Source organism: Hemicordylus capensis, chromosome 6 (genome assembly GCF_027244095.1).
Source record: "Hemicordylus capensis ecotype Gifberg chromosome 6, rHemCap1.1.pri, whole genome shotgun sequence".
Taxonomy (NCBI): domain Eukaryota; kingdom Metazoa; phylum Chordata; class Lepidosauria; order Squamata; family Cordylidae; genus Hemicordylus; species Hemicordylus capensis.
In genome coordinates this window covers 102,591,909-102,613,484 of record NC_069662.1, presented here as the reverse complement: position 1 = coordinate 102,613,484, position 21,576 = coordinate 102,591,909, and the positions used below count along the sequence as shown (strand labels likewise).

The following is a 21,576-nucleotide window of genomic DNA, read 5'->3' as shown; positions in this document are numbered from 1 at the left end:
GATGGCATTTTCACTGTAACACTCCGGCACCCAGCAGAAGATTTAAGGGGTCCAGTCTCAGTGCAGACCTCAGCACTGGCAGCAGCAAAGGGCCCTCCCAGCATGCTAGGCCCCAGTATTTGCCCAAGGGTGCTGCATGCCAACTTTGGCCCCGAGTAGAGATGGGCCATAAAAAGAGCAACACTGATGTAAAACTATAAGAAAACTCCACAAACTAAAGGAAAGGTTTGATATTATTCTGCATGAAATGTGTCTAAACCGGAAGCACTCTTCAGAATTAGTGTTTAGCATCAGTGTTAAATACTGACAAACCTGGATGGAACTGAGTCCATATTTTTAACAATTCAACTCCCTCACAACTATTTGCCCTCTGGTTGCTTCCTGCAGTTTGTGAGTTTCTTATGCTATCCACAGGGGGTAGTGCAGAGGGAGGAGAATAGGGTGGAAAAAACTTACTGGAATATTAAATGACAATGATAAAACTACCCCAAAATCACAATAAAACTAAATTTTGACATAATGCTCCCCCAACCCCATTTAAAGTGAGCTTAACACTTTTGTTAGCTTTACAAAAGCACTATTTCAAATGTTGGGCTGCTGGACCAAAGGTTGCATGTACTTACCCTTTATGATATATGCACAGGCAAGGCAATCTTGCTATTGTATCCCCTTGCTGCAGCTCTTCCAGGCAAATTGCACACTCCCCAGCATCTTTAGTCAGTACATCCTCTATAGAAACAGACAAAAACAGTATTTTAAAAAAATATTGTTTTTCATACACTTAACAATATTCTAAAAGACAACAGGCAAAAATAATAAGGTTGATCATTTTCAGCACTCAATCAAGACTGTCACCATCAAGTCATACTATGGCTTTGGCTTACTCCAAGGCTGTACAACTTCAACCCTCCAGCTGCTGTTGGACCATAACTACCATCATGCCCAGCCATAGTGGCCAACAGCCAGGATGATCGGAATTGTACTCCTACATCTGCAGGACAGCCAAAGTTGTGCAGCCCTGGCTTACTTTGATGGAAGAGACTGCTCCAAATTCAACTGTTGGGGTATGAGGTTCGTATACCACCATATTCTGCTTGCAGAGAACAAAATAATAGTCTATAAAATCACATAATTAATCTTTCAAGTAAGATCTATATAGGGAAAGCTCTCTCAACCTTCCCCCAATTTTTAAGATTGGTGCTTATATTGTGCATCCTGTAGGGACCTTTATTACCTTCAGATAGAACATGGAAAAGAAACAGCTGACAGACTGGCCATCATCATGCAATGATATCACTAGGGATGTGCAAATGGATTTGGGTACAAATCAATTTGTACCCGAATCTAGCTGATTTGGGTGAGTTGGAGACAAAACAAATCACCCCTGTGATCCATTGGCTAGATTTGGGTACAAATTGAATCGTACCCGATTCAATTCAAATCGATTTGAGATTCAGATCCCTCCTATTAATTTTCCCAGATTCCCAGCTTTCATTTAATAAAAAATAATAATAATTAAAAAAGCTAAGCTCTAGCCCTTGTAGAAGTGGAATTATGGAGCAAAATGTGTGGTCACTATTTTTCAAGTGTTTGGATTCTTTGGTGTATAACTTCCCCTCAATGAATCCCTATGAGGATTCATTACACACCATTTCTTCTGTTCATTTTGACTGTCTTTTCAGCAGTCAACTGCCATGTGCCAACTACAACCCACTCCCACCCGCAAGGCAGTGGGGTACTACTCAGTTTATGTGCTAGGATTCCCCCCCTCCCCTAAGTATTTAGGCTCTTTGGTGTCTAATAACCTTTCCTCATAATGAATCCCTATGAGGATTCATTACACACCGAAGTGTCTAAACACCTCAAAAATAACTAAAATATAAACTGAGTACCCAGAGGCTTGTGGGGTAGTTGGAACATGGGATGCCACTAATTCCCCACCCCCACCTACAAAGCAGTGGGGTCAAAATGAACAGAAGAAATGAAGTACCCATGGAGACCTACCCACCACCCAAATTTGGTGCCCCCAGGACCTTGTTAAGTGGTCTGAATCGGTCCAAATCCGAATCAAATCAAAGCAAATACAAATAGAATCTGGGGTGATTTGGAGGCGGTAGATTTGGATAAAAAACAAATCAGGGGTGATTTGTCTTGGGCACAAATTGAATAAAAAAAATCAATTGTTGCACATCCCTAGATATCACATCCCAAGGGTTCCTACTGCTACCACTGTATACTTCAAACCAAAATCAAATACCCAAACTAAACAACTGCTCTCTTACAGACTGCAAGTTGTCCTTATGGTTTCCAGATTACTTGTGGGTAAGGCTTGTGAGACCTGAGAAAAGGATTCCGCATCATAAATCTGGGCTCAAAACCCCAGGTGTTTGGTTTTTGCAGAATCCAGATTCTGCAGAATCCAGTTCTGGACCCCTGCTCCATTTTGCTTAAACTAGGGAAGAGGCAGTGGCATGCCCCCCCTCCACAAGTCTTACCTTAGAAAGCCATTCCTCCTGTGCTACATCTGGACAGCAGTGCACCTTGGGCACCACTGTCAGGCATGTGGAATGCCTGATAAACACAGCAGAGACAGCACTAATGTGTAAATCTCATCTAGCATTGACAACTTCCAATTAAAGGTTGAGTTGAGTGTTCAGTGTGCACTGGCACTGAAACCCTGCTCAGGCTGTGGTTTACACAGTACAGATTAGGGTGTGCACAAAACCAGGTTGCCCAGTTTGGTTCAAGTCCAGACTGGACGTGAACCGGACTGGGCATGTTTGGTTTTGCTGCCACCCCTAAACCCACCCACGGTTTGGTCTGGTCCAGGGGGGGTTCATGATTCAAAAAATAATTATTTTTTAAGTTTACTCATCCCCTCTAGGGAGCTTCTCCAAGGCTGCGGTGGGGGGTGCTGGTGGTCTCTGGAGGTCCCCCCTCCGCCCGTGCAAGCCTCCATTAATGCCCAAATCACTCAGTTTGGGCAATCTTCAGCCCGTTCCGGGCCTTACTCCCGTGGCGGTGGTCATCTTGGAGGCCACCATGCATGCCCAATGGGCCTCTGAGTGGTCTAGATCATGACCCAAACTGAGCGATTTGGGCATTAATGGAGGCCGGTGGAGAGAGGGGGAACCTTCACAGGACAGACACACCCCACGGCCTTGGAGAAGCCCCCCAGATGGAGTGAGATTTATTTTTAAGAAAATGTAAACATAGAACCACCTGAACAGGCTGGGGTTGGGTGGGTTTGGTCCGATTCCAAACCATCCTGGTTCGATGTCGAACAGGTTCAGAAACAAATCTGTTTGCACATCCTAGTACAAAGCAGAGCTGCCTGCTGCCTCTGTATTACTGTGCAGGGCAGAAGGGAGTATGCCAACCAGACCCTATAGAGACCCATCAAAATCTGCTAATTTCCCCTAGCTTGGGCAGAATTTGTTGGCATATCTGCTTGTACAGTGGAAATGGGTTCAGAAGGGTTAAAAATAGGGAAGGTGTGTGATAACTAAAGGTCACTAATGAATTTCAAATCAGGTCACATTGGATGGAGTGTAGAAATTTAAGAGAAGAACTTTCTGCCCTAAAAGTCTTCTGTTCCTCCACTAAAGAAACAGAATTCCAAATATAAAGGGCTATAAATTTCATTCCAAATTTCCTAACAAATGAAAATGCAGAAAGCTTGCAAGCCTGCCTTGTAAAAAAATTAATCCTTCAAACATGCCAGGTATTTGTCCAGAAGAAGTAGTCAGAGTAAGAAGCTTTTCTGACCTCCTGAATTGAGCACTTGCACTCTCAAGCCTTTACTATTTGTATAGTATATCTTCTAAAACATATTTTTTATAGAGGGTGATTAAGTTAAGTGTGCGACAACTTCTGTGTAATGTAACAACTTCAATGACAAATCCTTTGGATTCATTTCAAGATGTACTGCTATAATAGAGCAGTATTTCAGGGTGAATAAGGACAAGTATACATCACATAACACATCCGCAGAATTTGTAGGTATTATGTTCACTTGATTAAATAAGTTATAGTAATGAAAACTTTCCTAGACAAAATACGAATTTACAAATGCTGGACAAGTTAAAACTTCCTCAGTTTGCAAGAACTGGGCAATTCTTAGCTAGATTTATTCCTTCATATGAATCTTCCATTTCCTTCTAATCATTAACACACACTGGCAAAATCTGTTTCCCAAGCTTTTGTGAATTGGTTAAGAGCCAAGAGAAATTCTATTACTTTGCACAGGGAGAGCTAGATTGGCATTTGCATTAAGGGAAAGAACTCTTAGACCTACAGATTCACTCTGTAGTCTAATAAATCATGGCTAACTCTGGAACAAAATTTGATTTTCCTGTCCAACAATTTTCCTATCATGGAGAAATGGGATAAGGAGTCATGTAGTAATATATAAAGATTTAACAAGACTTAACTTGTGGAATCTACTTTCCACTTATTTTAACGGTGACTCTTAACTAGGCTCCTCTCCCACGTGTTGTCAATTTGGCTTGTAGGTTAACAAAGGAGTTTGTCTATATTTTGAATGGCTATCATCTTGAAACATGGCAGATTGGCAAAACAAACAAATCTCATTGGGATAATCTAAGATCCCTTCCCCTGTACTGTGAATTTGGTTTGTAATTGACATTTGCTCTTAAAATTATTAGAGGAAAACTGATAGACACAGATGTGGTGATCTCCTCAGTCTAGTACGCCAAAAAAACAACACAGGCTCTATCTGAAGGCTTACAAACTAATCAACATGACATAAAATGGAGAAAAGGATGGGGAGGGAAAAGCAAAACAAGCACATTCCAGCACCAAAACTTTCAAGTTACATAACAAGATGAAAGGGCCAATGAAGTTCTAGGAGGGAAGGAGCCAGATGGCAGTTGGTTCCAGTTAAGCCAATGGAGCAGCCTTGCTGCTTGGCTCCCCAACATCACATGTATCACAGTTACTCCTATACTCAGATAGCACCTATTTCCCTCTCTTCAAATGTACCCACCATCTTTCCAAAGTCCAAATACTTTCCTGTTGTAGCTGTTCTTCCCCAGTAACTAACTTTCACACATTTTTCAAACACGTGCATGATGCACTATCTTGCATCTTAGGGGATATCTTCATAGATCAACACACTAATTTTTCTATACGTGTCAAAATTATAAATGCAGCTCTATACGCATGTGTTTGGTTATAACTGTATATACCACCTCATCTGATTGTGGCATATTCTGTATATGACTGGCAATTTGCTCACAGAGGATGTTTACACACATTTATGCAGACTGTTACAGGCTATAATGGAGGAGGAAGTCTGCAAATATTAGTGACCAACAGAACTGATTTAATTTAAATCAAATTGATTTAAATTGCTTCACGGAAGGACTCAATTTTAAAGATTTAAATCACAGTTTAAATTACTAGTCAGGAAGATTCTATTTAATCATCATTTCCCATAAAAGTACATTCCTGTTGTCTAATATAACAATACATATTTAGAGAGATGTAGGTTTCATTTTTAGAAGGTTGGAACACACTATGATAGGTACACACCTATTATGTATGAAACACGTAATGCTGTTTCATTCAGGCAACCAGTTTGCATTTCATGGTTGCACTGTTTGCATTTTTAACCTCTTCCACAGGTACAGGAACTTCATTAAAATATTCCCAAATCAGGTCTCTTTTACAGCCTGCTGCCATGATTGGTGTTTCCCTTCTACAATGGAGAATACACTAGGGAAACATTTCCTTAGGACTGCATGAATATGTTCTGTTCACTTTGGTTTCACTTTCTATTCCCCTCCCCATCCTGTGCATTTATATCTAGACTCCTCCTCGCTCAGATCTACTCCATCCCCTGCAAATCCTCTATTCATTCATTGACTTCTTTGTCTTTGCATTGGGCGGGGAGGGGGGAGATGAGCAAGAGCTTGACTGTATGCGCGCTGCATGTACACCACCTGCAGAATAGGACTGATCAGGTTTGTTATCTCTCATCCCTATGTACTGCTGTTAACATGTTCATAGAATATAATTATGATTAATATTTATGATGATATCTTTGACTATCTTTGATATCTTTTTAAAAAATCAATTTAAATAAAAAGTATTATTTAAAATACAAATCAAAAAATCATTTTTAAATTAAACTTTGATTTTCATCAACCCTGGTGATCCAAAGGCTCACTTCTCAATGGTGAAAGTTAACAAGACAGAAGCCAGATACAGAACTACACACAAGATTTGTTTTTCAAATAAAACCCTTCATTTTTCTGAGATTATCCTTTGATTGCTGAGAGAGTTATCAGATGCAAAGCAAGTGCTAAATATTCTATAAATGCTACATATTAATTACTTGAGCCACAGTACAAAATGTACTGTAAAACTTCAGTCCTGTAAAACTAAAGATAAATGTTTCAGATATTTTCCTATTCACAACAAAATGTGCTGGTAAAAAAACCAGAATGGTTAACGTATTCCTTCTTAGTTCCTTAACTAATGCCAAACCAAACACTCCCCTCGTACCATAACATGTACAAAGGCTACAACATTTGGGAAGAGTGAATACGGACAAAATACATGGCAAACTTGCTAATGACAACTATGCCCTTCGCCAATGTTCCCTCTAACAGGGATTCCCAGATGCTGCTGAGCTGACTACAACTTCCATAATCTCCAGCTGCAACTGGGGATGCTAGGAGTAGTGAACAACATCTGTAAATCCCTGTTAGAGGGAATAGTGCCTTTTGCCACTACTACCTCTCCCCCTCCCCAGTTAAACCCAAGTCTGATCTATGACTAGATAACGCCCACTTTAATGAAGAAGATTTATCTGGTGTGGGGGAGCACTAATGGTGCATTGACAGGATTCAGCCTTCCCCAAGGGCACTTGGGTTCATAGTTTTGGGTATCCCTGGATGCACAGAGCTCTACATTGCAGTCAGAAGCTTCTTTCACTAACTCCAGTGAGAAGTATGGGATCCACTAGGTAGGCCTGTTTTACACGCACGCGCGCACGCACACACACAGAGGCGTAGTGAGTTTTCCTGGGGCTTGGGGACAAAGAGCAGGAAGGGGAACTATGCACATGTGCTGTAACCACTCCCCTACATCAGACGCAAGGGGGTGGGGCAACCTGCTTGTCTCTTCTCCCTCTCTGCCGCGATGTCCAGAGATGGAAAATCCAAGGGCGCTTTACGAAACAGCGCTTCCATTAAGAAGGGAGGAGGGAAATGCAGCCCGTACCAAGCCCTGTGCGGTTGCCAATGGAGACACTGCTTTGTGGCCTCCAAACAGAAAGAGCAGCACCAGCTTCTGGCAGCCCCTCTCCCTCCCCGCCGCTGCAGAAGAGAAAGGGAGCAGGTGCATGTGTACGTTCTCCAGGCTCTAACTGTTCAGCTCTAATGTGAGAAATAGCGGTGGGGCGGCCCACCAGGAGGCCTCTGCTTGTGAGCCCCCTGACCCTTCGGGCCCAGGGGCATTTGCCCTCCCTTGTCCAATGGAACCTATGTGCGCACGCACACACACAGAGCCCTCAAGCTCCCCCTTTAAATTCCAGCAAGGTTTTTCATTGTTTGCAATCTTGGGGTGGGGAACCTCCAGCCATATCAGAGCAAAGCCCAATGCTTCTTGTTTTCACTCTAGAATCTTCTAGTTAGAAACCATAGTTAGGAATTACTTTTTCACACAATGCATAATCAACCTGTGGAATTTTCTGACACAAGATGTGGTGACAGCCAACAACCTGGATGGCTTTAAGAAGGGTTTGGATAACTTCATGGAGGAGAGGTCTATCATCGGCTACTAGTTGGGGGCTATAGGACACCTCCAGCCTCAAAGGCAGGATGCCTCTGAGTACCAGTTACAGGGGAGTAACAGCAGGAGACACATGGGCATGCCCTCAACTCCTGCCTGTGGCTTCCAGCGGCATCTGGTGGTCCACTGTGTGAAACAGGATGCTGGACTAGATAGGCCTTGGGCCTGATCCAGCAAGGCTGTTCTTATGTTCATAGTAGCCATTCCAGCAGCAGCCAAAAACACAATTGCCAGGGCCAAAAAAAATGGCAGAAAATAAAATAAAATTGGGATGTGGTTCCTGAAAGCTTTTGCCCCCTAAGCGAAAGAGTCTAAAAATAACTTTTGGCTTAGCTCTTCAGTATGTGGTAGACACTGAGAGAACAACTGTTATAGAGCGTCCAATAAATAATTTTTATTATTTATTATTACTATCATCATCATCATCATCAATCATCATCATCAGTAGTAACACACACATTCTAGGAGTCCCAGACTGCCACATAATGAATCTAAACACACAAAAAAGTGTAAACAAACCAAGGGAAAATATTTAAGAAGTAGTTATCTGGTTTCACAATTACACAACTTTGTTTCTATTGGTCCATCGTAGTCCTCAAGAACTTTGAACCCTTTTGTCCCCAGACCCCGGCCCAAGAAGACACACAGACTTAGTATGGTTGAAAGGGCCACAACTTTATTAATTATACACAAGGCATGGCGGTCTGGAACACCAGGTGATTAATCACCCTAAAGAACAGTGCGGGCCAATAGAAGCAGGTTAGAACTCTGAAGTCCCACCCAGCACCTACTGGGCGACACACCCTGGCTCGGGAATGGGCAGGCCCGCCCGGCCCAATTCCTTCCGTAAGAGAGGATCTGGATACCTCTAGGCCTTCAGCCACCCCGAACCGCTCAGCACAAAGGTTGTTGAAGTCCTGAAGCAGGTTTCATGGCAATCTATTCTCCCCGTGCAGCACAGGCCACAAAGGAGCGATTGACCAATCACCCTTTAACCTATCCAAGGGTGCTCACCGATGTTCTAACCCTCAAATTACCACCCTGCCCGCACTGTTACTGCCACACAGGGAGGTTAGCCCTGCTTGACCTGCCTGCCCCACACCTCCAAATATTCAGCAAGCCCCCTTCAGATGCTACTCAGATACAAGTCACAGCCAGTTTCCGAAAGGTGAACGCCGTCAGGGCGGAACATCTCTGAGAAACGAGCGGCCAGGCCTGGCTGAAACAAAACCTCACCACCTCTCGCCCTAACTAGCTTTCCAATTGCTGCCGAAGCTTTACGCCGGGCTCTCTCGGCGCCGAGCACTGATTGAACCCCCCGCCAGACCTTGCGCTGTAACCAGTTAACCCACAAAATACGAACCCCGGGTATCCAGCCCTGTAGGACTGAAAAATTGGAAGAGGCTTGCTGAATTATAGAGAGGCCAGACCGCCTGCCTAAATCGTTCTCGTCCAAATGAAGAGCGATAACCTCGGGCTTGGGGAACCTAGCTAAATGTCCCTGAATGGCGGGGAGCAGCTGATTCCACAGAATACCCCGCATCCCCAACCAATAAACAGAGGCCCTCTTCCCAAAGCCCAACTGAGTGCCCCAATGTGAGGTGCTGGTCCGCTTGAAGGCCCAAAAGACCAAGGAATGACCACACACCAGGACCCGAACCGGAGCCGCTGCTCCCCCAGCATCAGGTCAAAAGAAATAGCGCATAAGTGTCATGTACACTATCTGCGACTAGCGCACATAGTGCCTCACCGCCTTGGACTTCCACCGCCCAATCCTCTGGACAATTTCCTCACGCAAGCCCATGCGAGATGCAGTGGTTGCAGCCCCAATCCTGAAGGAGTGCAAAGTAAGCCCCTCCATCGAAATCCCCGCTGCAGTCAGGGCTCTGCGAATGACGACCAAAAATTGATACTGAGTAAGGGGAGCCTGGTCTTCGTGCACGAATAAACAACCCCCAGCTGAGTACTGGGGCTACGTAATGGCTACGTAATGCCGCAAGGCAGTTACCGGGCAGAGCAGAGAGTCACTTGCCACCGCTAGGCGAATAATATGTCCCCTGCCCCTCTGATCAGTTTTGGAACGGCGAAGCAACAAATGCGCTTCCCGTTCCTTGAAGGAGAGATCAGAAAATTGCAGGCAGTTGTGCCTAGTGGACCTCCTGCTTCTAGGCAATAATTCCCCCGGCCGGAAGGCGCCAAAAAAGGCGACCAATACTGCTGCTCGGAAGAGGAGAGCTTCCCAGGGAGTCGCGCAGCCGCCTGGCAGCTGTCCCAGCAGGGCCGCCACCACCTCCAATGTAAATGGGCGTCTAGCATCCTTGATTGCTGAACACTCCCTGGCCGAACCCTCTAACATGCGTCTCACCCGAGGGTCGACGGAATAATCCTGGACCCCCCTCACCTGGGCCTCAAAAGCCAAAGCGGCCAAGTAACCTCCCAGAGTAGACGTTGTGCACCCCTCCCTATGGAGGCACACCAGGAACTGCTGTAGATGACTAACCGGTATGGGCCAAACCTCTGCCAGGCCATCGGCCCTTCGAAAAAGGGGAAAAGCCTCAATTTTGGATGTGTAACTCGCCCTACTGCTGGGAGCCAAAGAGGCCGCAATGGCGAGCTGGGCTTCCCTTAATGTCGCCTTATGGGCCCGCCCCAAAGCCCTGACCCGATCCAGAAGGACCGCAAGCTTTGCTTGAGGCAACCTGGAGCACCCGGCTACCGTATCCAATTCAATCCCCAAAAATGAGAGTCGTGTGACCGGCCCTTCTGTCTTGTCCTTGGCGAGAAGAACTCCCAGTTCCTCGGCCAGCTCCATAGAGGAGTGCAATAAATGCAGGCATTCCCCCGAATTGCCCCTGCCAACAAAAAGAAAATCATCTAAATAATGCGAGGTGGACCCCAGGCCGGCCTTCCGCCACACCGCCCATTCAAGGAAAGTACTGAAGGCCTCGAAGGCCGTGCAGGAAATAGAGCAGCCCATAGGGAGAGCCCGGTCAAAATAGTACTTTCCTGCAAAGGCAAAGCCCAGAAGCTCAAAATCCTCTGGGTGAACGGGCAGCAGACGGAAGGCAGACTCAATGTCACATTTGGTCATGAGGGCCCCTACTCCCCGGTCCCTAACAATCCTAACCGCTACACATTCTAGGAGTCCCACACTGCCACATAATGAATCTAAACACACAAAAAAGTGTAAACAAACCAAGGGAAAATATTTAAAAAGTAGTTATCTAGCATTATCTGCTATAACAACTATTCATCTCATTTAGCACAATATGACCAAGTGCTGCTTACTGAGGGCCCACTTCAAAACTCACTGGTTTCACAATTACACAACTTTGTTTCTATTGGTCCATCGTAGTCCTCAAGAACTTTGAACCCTTTTCTTCCAGTCCCGTGCTAATATATAAACTTGTCAATAGCTGCACTAGTTTAGAAACAAAAAGGTGAGACAGAATACAGACTTGATAGAACATCAGGTGTCACATTTAACTAGATGTTGCAAGAGGGAAAAAGACACCAGAGCAGCAGCAGCCACTGTCTCTCACAATGTCTACTTAGTACCAAGATACTGAATTTCGTGCCCAATCACCCACACTCCCTCATCCAAGCTTATAGAATTACAGAATACACACAGCCCGGTACATTGTGGAATGCAGAGCCGTCTTTCTCAGGGTCAAACTAGGTATTACAGGCCATCATGGGTCTCCAGTGTGCCCGAGTTCCTCTCTGCAGCTGCTAGCAGAGAGGAACTCTGTTAGGGCAGCAGGATCTCGTACAGGGGGAAATCAGCACAGGAAAAAAGGTTAAACCATGCCCCTCCCTATGCTATGGGGCCCCAATCCAAACTGAGCCTTTCCATGGTTTATTTTCAGGTTGGATACTGCATGTCACTCTATAAGAGCCAAAAGAAAAACAAGTTCTTTTGATGAAGAACAAGGTGATAAGATTCCAAAATCTCATTTGTGTCACATGGTGTTACTAAAACTGGCATATAAAGTTTGCTTTCAGAAGCAGACTCCTCTCTCATTTGGAAGCATTAAACTATAAAAAGTTAATTCTTTTTTTGCTGGGTTAATACAGAAAGTACAAGTGAAAAGAGTTTTATCAATCAAGCAGAGCTGGTGTTGACCTCACACATTATAATATATTTCTAGTAATTTTGTTCCAAATCTGCTATACTGGCACATTGAATTAGCTGAAGTATGTTATTTAGTAGTCTGGCCATCAATAAAAGAGCAATTTGCAATCTCAGTAAGTCATTCTCAATAACTCTACATACTATGTGATTCTGTAAATATTATAGCAAGCCTAAAAAGCATCACTTTCATGCATCCAAAATTCAGAACAAAGATGATCAAATAGCTAAACTCTTAATGTCAATCAAGGCAGCATGAGTAATCAGACAGTCAAACAAAAGTCTGTGTCTTCAATAAATATTGGTTTTATGAAAGCATCCAATAAGATTCCATGCTCTGCTTCATAACAGGAGTTGTTTGCCATTCAAACCAAGCATCCAAAACAAAATGAAACATTTCAGCACAAAAGAAAACAGGGCAGATGTGTAGAGAAGGGGAGAAAAAGAAGCACTACAACTTGATGGATTAAACATCAGGCATGTTACCTGAATACTTTTTTTTTTGTTCTTGACCCCTCAATGATAGCAGAGGAAGACAAAAGCAGCACTAAATGTGCACTCACCTAGAAAATCAAGAGTGATATGTTTTATGTCAGAATAGTACCAAAGCAACTGAACATGAAATGCTATGACTTGGCCAATGGCAACAGTCCTCACTTGCACAGATACTTAAGATTTCCACAGATTAGACCCTTTGTTTCAAATGTTGATTGTTTACAATCCCAACCATTTCTTTTGATACTTTACAGGCTAGGACAAGCAACAATGGCTCCTTCAGTCCACAATGTGTATACTATTACATGCAAAAGAAAGGCACAAAAATGTTTGAGTCAACTCATGAGATATCTTGGTTTTGCATTTATACACTATAGCCACTGTATAGATGAAGTAAACATCTTATATCAAGATTTTACACAAACACAGATAAATGACAAACTCACCTTCAAGTCTCAAATATCAGGGTATGTACTTACATTGCTTTACTTTTACAAACATACATTTCTTATATTCAACTCAAAATACAGCAGGAAGCTCTGGCTATCTTGCTGCTGACACCTGTAGCCAGGCAAAAATTTCTGTTCACAAGACAAAATGAACAACCATGCCTGACTGAGTTAGGTCAATGGCATCATGCCTATTGCAACCTCCACATATTTGTATGTGTTAAATCCTACCAATAATCTCTACGTCTCAAAATAGGTCACATATTTGTCATTTAAGGGACTGCAGGTCCACCTTAAGTGGAGCAGTGGGGAAATGCTTGACTAACAAGCAGAATGTTGTTGTTTTGAATCCCCGCTGGTACTATATTGGACAGCAGCAATATAGGAAGACTAGTATTTTTAAGCCCGTTAAAATAACGGGCGCTAGTTGGGTTACGTTTTTCCCCTCTCTGCGGCCGGCCCGGACCCACCACTGTTAGAAAGCACAACAGCAGCAGCAGCAGCAGCAGAGCCCCGCCGGAGGGAGGCAGCGGCGGCCGCCATGAAGAAGCCCCTTGAGGGCTGCCCCCGGAGGAGGAGGAGCGGGGCAGGTGCGCGCAGGGCCACTTCCCCGGGGACGGTGGCGATGGCCAGGACGGTGGCGATGGACAGAGCAGCAGCAGCATTCACGGCTCGCCCTGCTGAGCTGCTGCCTGCGCCTCCCTCCCCAGGCTGGGCGTGAGGAGGAGCTGCAGCAGCTGCTGCTGCCGCCAGCGGCGGGCAGGTAGAGCTCTTCTCCTCCGCGAGCCGCCGGTCCCTGCTTCTGCCTGCCGGCGCTCGGTGGGCTGCCGGCGGCTCTTCCCGTGGTGGTTTCGGGTGGGGGGGTCCTCTTCCCCCCTCCCAGCTTCGGCGGCACGGCCAGGCCTCGGCTGCGGCTCCACCACCGCCTCCGCCGGCTTCCTCCGCCACCTCTCCCCCCCCCGGCTTCGGAGGCGCGGCCAGGCCTCGGCCATGGCTTCACCGCCACCTCGGCCAGCTTCCCCCGCCACCTGCTCCTCTCGCCTGGCTTTGGCGGCGGCCGCTTCTCCTTTTCCAAGTATGGGGAGGGCATCCGTAACACGATGGGTTGTCAATCACTGCATGCTCCGAGACAGGGCCAATGAAAATCAAGTATGCATGTTGCTCCCTCTGTCGAACCCCGGCATACCCAGTTCTGGTCCTGTCTTCGCTCTGGGACAGTTCTGTTTTTTCTGGCTCAGCTTGTTCTTCTTCTCTTTCTCCTGTGTGCAAGGGGGGGAAAGGAGTTGTATGCGTTTTAAGGTCGGTGTAATCCCTCCTGTCTCTCTTTAGGTTGTCTTCCTTCCTTTGGCTTTTTGTTTTTCTGTCAGTTTCATATTCCTGTCAGTTACCATTTCCGCCTCCCCCCTCTCACTCAGACCTTAAAGGAGCGAGTACGGTGTTTTCTATGGAGATCACACACGCTGGCGATATGCTACGGGGTTCCCTCTCAGAGGGACCCCTCTCTGATGCCCCAATTATTAAGTCCCCAATAGTCCCTTCGGGGGCTGGGGAAAGCTCCGTAACAGCCGATACAGGCTTGGTTGTTGTTGAAGGCGCCTCATCTCCGGTTAAGGAGATAAAAAAGAAAAAAGCTTCCACGGAGCACATTAAAGCCCCGAAGAAATCAAAGCATTTGGAGGCGGGTGGCACGAAGACCAAAAAGAAGAAGAAAGAGAAGGAAGTTCTCTTTTCTAAAGCGCCTACTAGTGAAAGGCTCCAACTCAAAGCAGTGAGGGAGCGGCAGCCGGGAAAAGAGCCAACGGCTCCTCCCGCTCGAATTGCGTCCGCCATTTTAGCTGCCTTTGATCCGCCCGCAGCTCTTTCAAGCAATTTCGCGCCTGTTCCTGGAGCGCTGCTGCCCACAATAAAGGCTTCCATGGGGCCGTCTGAGAGTGCTCCCATGCCTTTGGGGCTCTCTTCCGCTTGCTCCGATCCTCAACAATCCTCGTCTTTGGTGGTGAGTGACTTGTCAGGAGACATTTTGGCGGGCTCCGTGGGTCCTAGCGGGGAGTTACTGTCAGCCAAAGAGCTTGCTTGGCTCAGTGCTTTCGTTCAGAAGAACTGTCTGGCGGTGGTTTCCCCTCTATTAAATCAGCAGAGCAGTGTGAGTGCTTCTCTTCCCAAACAGCATGGCAATGCTGAGGGTTCAGTGCAGACAGTTGAAACAGAGGCAGTTGGGGGCAATGCAGTCCACCTGCATTGCCCCCAAACACTGCACAGACTGGGGGGCATGATGTCACGGCGACCGCCACCTCCCGAACGCGCAGGGGCAGGCGGCCTTCCTTTTCCTCCTCGCCGGACTCCAGTCCAGTTAGGCAGTCCATTCCTGTTGGTGAAAGAGTCTGGCTGGCCAGGAATGCCAGGAAAAGGCGTCATAGGAGACTTTCACATGTCTATTCCTCTGAAGGGGATGACTCTCCACCAGACAAACGGACATGTGGGTCACGCGTTTGCGCCCCAGTTTCCACGGCAGAAACCCATAAGGGGGATCAGGGAAACCGGGAGGCTTCTAGTTCCCACGGGAATGTTCCTGGGACTTCGTCACGGGCAATTGTTACTCAGCTCCAAGGTCAGAGTTCGAATTCTGAGGAATCAGAAAAAGAGGAAGGGGAGTTGTCTGATGAACAGACCCCATCTGAAAAGCCCTCCTCAGCAAGGTTATTTTCTGTTGATGGATTCGAGGTCCTCTTGGCCAAGGCAAAAAGGGCAATTAAGGATGTGTCTAGTGATACTGCCCCTCAATCAGTTCCTGGTTTAGACCAGGAGGTTTTTCCCTCGACATCGACATCTCCTGCCACAGTGCCTTTTCCATCCCTATTTAAGGATGTGATGCTAGCAGAGTGGGGGGTACCTGTGGCGTCCAAACCCGCCTTGAGTTTTCCCAAGAAATTGTATGCCTTACCTGCTGAAATTATGTCTCTGATAGCCATTCCAGTGGTCGATGCCCCGGTGGCCCAGTTGGTGACTGGGGCATTGGTTAATAAGGAGGGTGACGAATTCCTCAAGTCATCGGAGGAAAAGAAGACAGATCATCTCCTGAAGAAGGCACACGAGGCCTCGGCGACCATCATCCGTGCAGCCTCCACGAATTCCATATTTGCGAGGGCAACAATTCTCTGGACGAAAGAGTTGGCAAAACTGGTACCGCCAGAACTTACCAAACTACGTCAAGGGCTAAATAAAATAGCAAGGGCTTCTGCTCTTATGGCAGATTCAAGCCTTGACTGCCTTCAGCACGCCTCCAGGGCTATGGCGGCCAACGTGGCAGTCCGCAGGGGGCTTTGGTTAAAACATTGGAATGTCGATACCAAGTCGAAATCGACATTGGCTGCCACCCCTTTCCGGGGAGTGAAGCTGTTTGGGGAGGCACTGGACCCGGTGTTAATTGAGACCCGGGATAAGAAGAAGGCCATGCCTGTGGGACGGGGGGATTCAAGGAGGTCCTTCCGTGGGGGAAACAACTCTCAGTATTCCTTTCGTCCCTTTAGGCCTTTCGCCAGATCTGGAACGTCTGGCTTCCGAGACAACTACAGGGATAGGGATTTCAGAGGAAGCCAGTACCGTCCTCCCTGGCGCCAACCCTGGAATCCCAGATCCAGGGGCTCTGGAAAGAGAGGCTCCTCCTTTGCCGCAGGACAAGACCGTCGCTCTCGAAAACAATGACTATCCCCAGGTAGGAGGCAGGCTACGTGCCTTTGCCAGGGTTTGGGGGGACACAACCACGGACTCCTGGGTTTTTCACACCGTTTCTCAGGGGTACCGTATAGAGTTCGTCTCTACGCCTCCAGATTCCTTCTTCGACACCCCCCTGTCAAAGAGCCCTTCCAAGAGAAGTCTAATGCGAGACGCCATTCAGCACTTGCTGGACATTCGCGCTATAGAATTGGTACCGTCTCCACACGTTCACACAGGCGTTTACTCGCTCATCTTCCTCGTTCCAAAAAAGGACGACTCCTGGAGAGCAATATTGGACCTAAAGCGGCTGAACCGGTACGTGAAGAAGAGGCACTTCAGAATGGAATCCTTCAGATCCATCAAAGCGGCTGTTCTTCCGGGAGACTGGCTGGCCTCCCTCGACTTATCAGAGGCCTATCTTCACGTACCGATTCACCCGGATTTTCGTCGTTTCCTCCGTTTTTCATACGGGGGCCGCTGCTACCAGTACAAGGCCCTTCCCTTCGGCCTTTCCTCTGCCCCAAGAGTTTTTACCAAGCTCATGATAGCGGTCATCGCCCATGTCAGGCTGCGGGGGATCCACGCATACCCGTATTTGGACGATGTTTTAATCCGGGCGCAGTCAGAAGGGGAGGCAGAACAGAGTGTCGACCTTACCATCAGGATATTACAAAACCACGGCTTTCTGATCAATACGGCAAAGAGCCATCTCCGTCCTACTCAGACGCTGGTTCATCTCGGCGTATTGTTCGACACGGAAGCAGCAGTGGTTCGCCTTCCAAAGGAAAGGAGACTAAAGATCGCGGCGACAGTCACCTCTGTCGTGCACAAGAAAAAGGCTCCTCTTATCCGCCTGGCACAGCTCATGGGAATGATGGTGGCCTGTTTCGATTGCGTGCCATGGTCCAGATGGCATTCCAGGCCTTTACAGTGGCTGTTGCTTCCTCACCAGGAGGACATCATGGTCAGGCGAAACGTCTGGGTCAAGATGACCTCCAAGGTTCGATTCTCCCTACGGTGGTGGACCTCACGGGCTCTCCTTCGAGGTGTTCCCTTGGAGCTTGTCCAGAAATGTGTGGTCACAACAGACGCGAGTCTATTCGGATGGGGAGCCCATTTCCTCGACCAGCGGGCACAAGGGAAGTGGAGTTTGGAGGATCTCGACCACAACATCAATTGGCTGGAGCTGAAGGCAGTTCGGCTAGCCCTACTAGAGTTTCAAGTCTACCTGGAAGGCCAGGATGTGCTTGTCCGCACCGACAATGTCACCACAAAGGCCCATGTGAACCATCAGGGAGGCACTCGATCGCGGGCACTGATGTTGGAGTCGGATGCGCTCTTCCGTTGGGCAGAAACCCACCTGCGCTCCCTAACTGCGGAACACCTGGCGGGACAGTCAAATATTCTGGCGGACTGGCTAAGCAGGCAGTCCCTGGATCCGGGAGAATGGTCTCTACACAAGGAGGTGTTCAGCCAGATCTCTCAAATGTGGGGTCGTCCAGCAGTGGACCTCTTTGCCACGCCCTTGAACAACAAACTTTCTCGTTTCTACTCACGACACCTGTGCCCTCAAGCGGAACGAGTAGATGCCCTGACTTCCAGATGGCCTCGCGGAGTCCTTCTCTACGCCTTCCCTCCATTGACTATTCTACGCATGGTTGTCCGGAAACTGGTGGCCGAGAGGGCAGAGGTGGTCCTGATAGCCCCCTTTTGGCCTCGGCGCCCATGGTTTTCGGACCTGCTGGCTCTGTCGGTCCGGAAGCCGTGGGCCCTCCCAATCAGGTCAGACCTACTGAGTCAGGGTCCGTTGATGCATCCGGATCCGGATTGGCTCCGCCTTCACGCGTGGAGATTGAGCGCCGCGCCCTAGAAGACAAGGGTTATTCTGCACCGGTTCAGCAAACCATATTGGCCGCACGACGTCAGTCCACCACCCGCATTTATCAAATGACGTGGTCAGCTTTCTGTTCGTGGTCACGTAAGGAGGGTCTGGACCCAAGGGCAGCAGGCGTTTCCTCAGTTCTAGGGTTTTTGCAGGCCGGGGTCAGCAAGGGACTTCGTCCTAATACCCTGAGGCGACAGATTTCCGCCTTGTCCTCCATTCTCGATCTTAATGCTGTTGGTTCCCTGTCACTCCATCCTGACATAAGGCGTTTCTTAAAAGGGGCGTCTAATCTGAGTCCACCACCGGTTCCTAGGTTTCCTTCGTGGGACTTGGACAAGGTTCTCCAGGCTCTCACAAAGGATCCCTTTGAGCCTCTGAGGAAGGTTCCCCTGCGGCTCTTGTCCTTCAAGGTTCTCTTTTTAGTCGCGATCACGTCTGCCAGGAGGGTTTCCGAGCTCGCCGCTCTGTCAGTCCGTGATGAGCTCTGCATCTTTCAGAAGGACGCTGTCATTATGAAATTGGATCCCACCTTTCTACCCAAGGTGAATTCACTTTTTCATAGGGCACAAGAGATTGTGTTACCCTCTTTCTGCCCGAATCCGCGTCACCCGAAGGAGTGCCTTTGGCATTCCTTGGATCTCCGCAGGGCTCTCCGTATATATCTAAAGCGAACCAGATCCTTTAGGAAGTCGGATTCCTTGTTTGTTTGTTTTTCGTCTACAAAGTTAGGTGCCAAGGCTTCAAAAGATTCCCTGGCACGCTGGATTAGGTCCACTATTTCACTGGCGTATGAGACCTTACATCTCTCTATTCCTCCGGGAATCACAGCACACTCCACTAGAAGTGCATCGGCTTCTACTGCCTTCTCGGCTAGGGTTCCTGTGGAAGACATTTGTAAGGCGGCAACATGGTCTTCATCATCTCCCTTCGTGAGACATTATAAAATTCCGTCCTTTCACCAGTCGCAGGCGGCACTTGGCCGCACGGTCCTTCAAAAAGTGTTGTAGGCACTTATAGGCATCCGTTCCCACCCATAAAACATCAGCTTGGGTACGTCCCATCGTGTTACGGATGCCCTCCCCATACTTGGAAAAAGGAACATTGGTAGACTTACCGTGAAGGGTTCTTTTTCAAGTATGGGGAGGGCATCCGGCCCACCCTCGGATGCAAGGGCTGGTGGCCTGTGGGTGGTGGTGCAACTCCTAGGGTGTTTAGTTCTCTTGTATCACTTATCCTTGTTCCTCTTAACCTGTTTTATAAATTCATATCTGTTATCTAGTTCATGTCCTCCTTTCTGCCACCCTTGTTCTGCTGAGTTTCAGATACTGTCGTTTTTTGCCTCTGATCGCTCCGCAAGACCAGAACTGGGTATGCCGGGGTTCGACAGAGGGAGCAACATGCATACTCGATTTTCATTGGCCCTGTCTCGGAGCATGCAGTGATTGACAACCCATCGTGTTATGGATGCCCTCCCCATACTTGAAAAAGAACCCTTCACGGTAAGTCTACCAATGTTCCTTTCTCCAACATGGCCACTGTGTCTCTGCAGCCGTATCTTTCTCGGACGTTCTGGGCATGCGCTCCGCGCATGCCCAGAACGGCTGAGAAAGACACGGGCGCAGAGACACGGGCGCACACTCAAGCCTTTTATTATAGAGGATGCTGAAAGGCATCATCTCAAACTGCACAGGAGGAGGCAATGGTCAATCCCTCCTGTATTCTACCAAAAGACCACAGGGCTCTGTGGCACCTGGAGTCGAAACTGACTTGATGGCACAGTTTATCTTTATGCATATGAACCATGTAGGCATTTAGAGGAATCATGTGAAGGACAGGGCAGGCAAGCTTTGGGGACAGATTAGTTTTTACTACTGCCCATTTGCTGTATCCCTTTTTCCAAGTGTATGCATAACTCAAGAGTCCCAATGAAAATTGGGCTGCTACAAAAACTTCAGACCTCAACTCAATAAAAGTTCCAAATCACATCACAGAAAAATGGTTCACATGAAGTTCAAGCTTCGGTATCTGCAATTAACCACAACATAGACTTGGAAAATGTCTGCACTCAAGAGTCTGAAAAGCTAGCCAGATTAGATAATACTGTGCTACACTATAGGCCAGGTCTCATTCAGGGTAAAGCAGTGCTTCATGACGTAAGCAGGAAGGGCCAGCAGACCTCTTTTCAGCATTTGCATCATCTATTTTAATCTGCAAGACCTTCCTCACCTAGGCAGACATGGACAATGGCTTTCAAAGCAGACTACTTAGTTCCCTCCTGCCACTGAATCTTAAATCAAGACTGAGCAGATTAAGGCCAAAGTATCATATTTACCTGGCTCAAAGGCAACTCTGAATTTAGATGACCCTCTTAAAAAGTAGAAGTTAAAATACAGGTTATACCTGCATTTACTCAAAAGGAACAGGACTCTGAATTTAAGACAACCTCCTGAATTCTAATATCAAAATACCTGGAAAAACCTTAGTCTTTGATTCAGGTAAATACAGTAAATGAACTTTCAAGTGTGTAACAGGCTATCATTGGATTTGTTTGCGGCTTTATTCTTAAAAGTTCAAAGCTATGGTATGAACAAGTACAATAAAAGGTCAATGAACAAACATTAAATGCAGTAAATAAAATTAAAGTTACAATGCAGGAGTCAGCATCCCATTAGCCAAGAAATGTATGCCAAAACAAACATTTTAACTTGGTGATGGAAAACAGAGTGAGCTGACTCATCTTCAGGAAGGCATTCTACAGTTTAAGGGTCAATGGCGAAAGAGGTCCTGTCTTGGGTCACTACCAACCATGTTTTTGCTTTGCATTCCACCTCCTTCAGTAACCCATGACATTTTCTTAAAGCCTGTGCTGGTTCATATGGGTTAAGGTGGGCCTTGAAGCACCAAGCCATTTAGTGCTTTAAAAGATAACACCACTCTGAATTACTACAATGCTAGACACAAAAACTGGGGTGGAGTTTACATAGATTAAAAGGAACAGGTTTAGAACATTTTATATATTCAAACTGTAGATGGATGCTTACAATCAACGCTTCTTTGTGAACTGATATACTTTCCTGTGC

The 21,576-nt window shown here is 47.0% G+C and overlaps 1 protein-coding gene across 3 annotated transcripts in view; it reads right to left on the bottom strand.

The window, feature by feature from the left end:
- Positions 1-21,576, bottom strand: part of ZNRF2 (zinc and ring finger 2) — a 107,624-nt gene that overhangs the window by 11,107 nt on the left and 74,941 nt on the right. For all 3 annotated transcript variants that reach the window (XM_053259658.1, XM_053259657.1, XR_008309522.1), the window contains one exon: positions 624-729. In XM_053259658.1, coding sequence (XP_053115633.1) covers positions 624-729 — 106 coding nt within the window. Of the gene's footprint in view, positions 1-623; positions 730-21,576 lie in introns of those variants that run through there.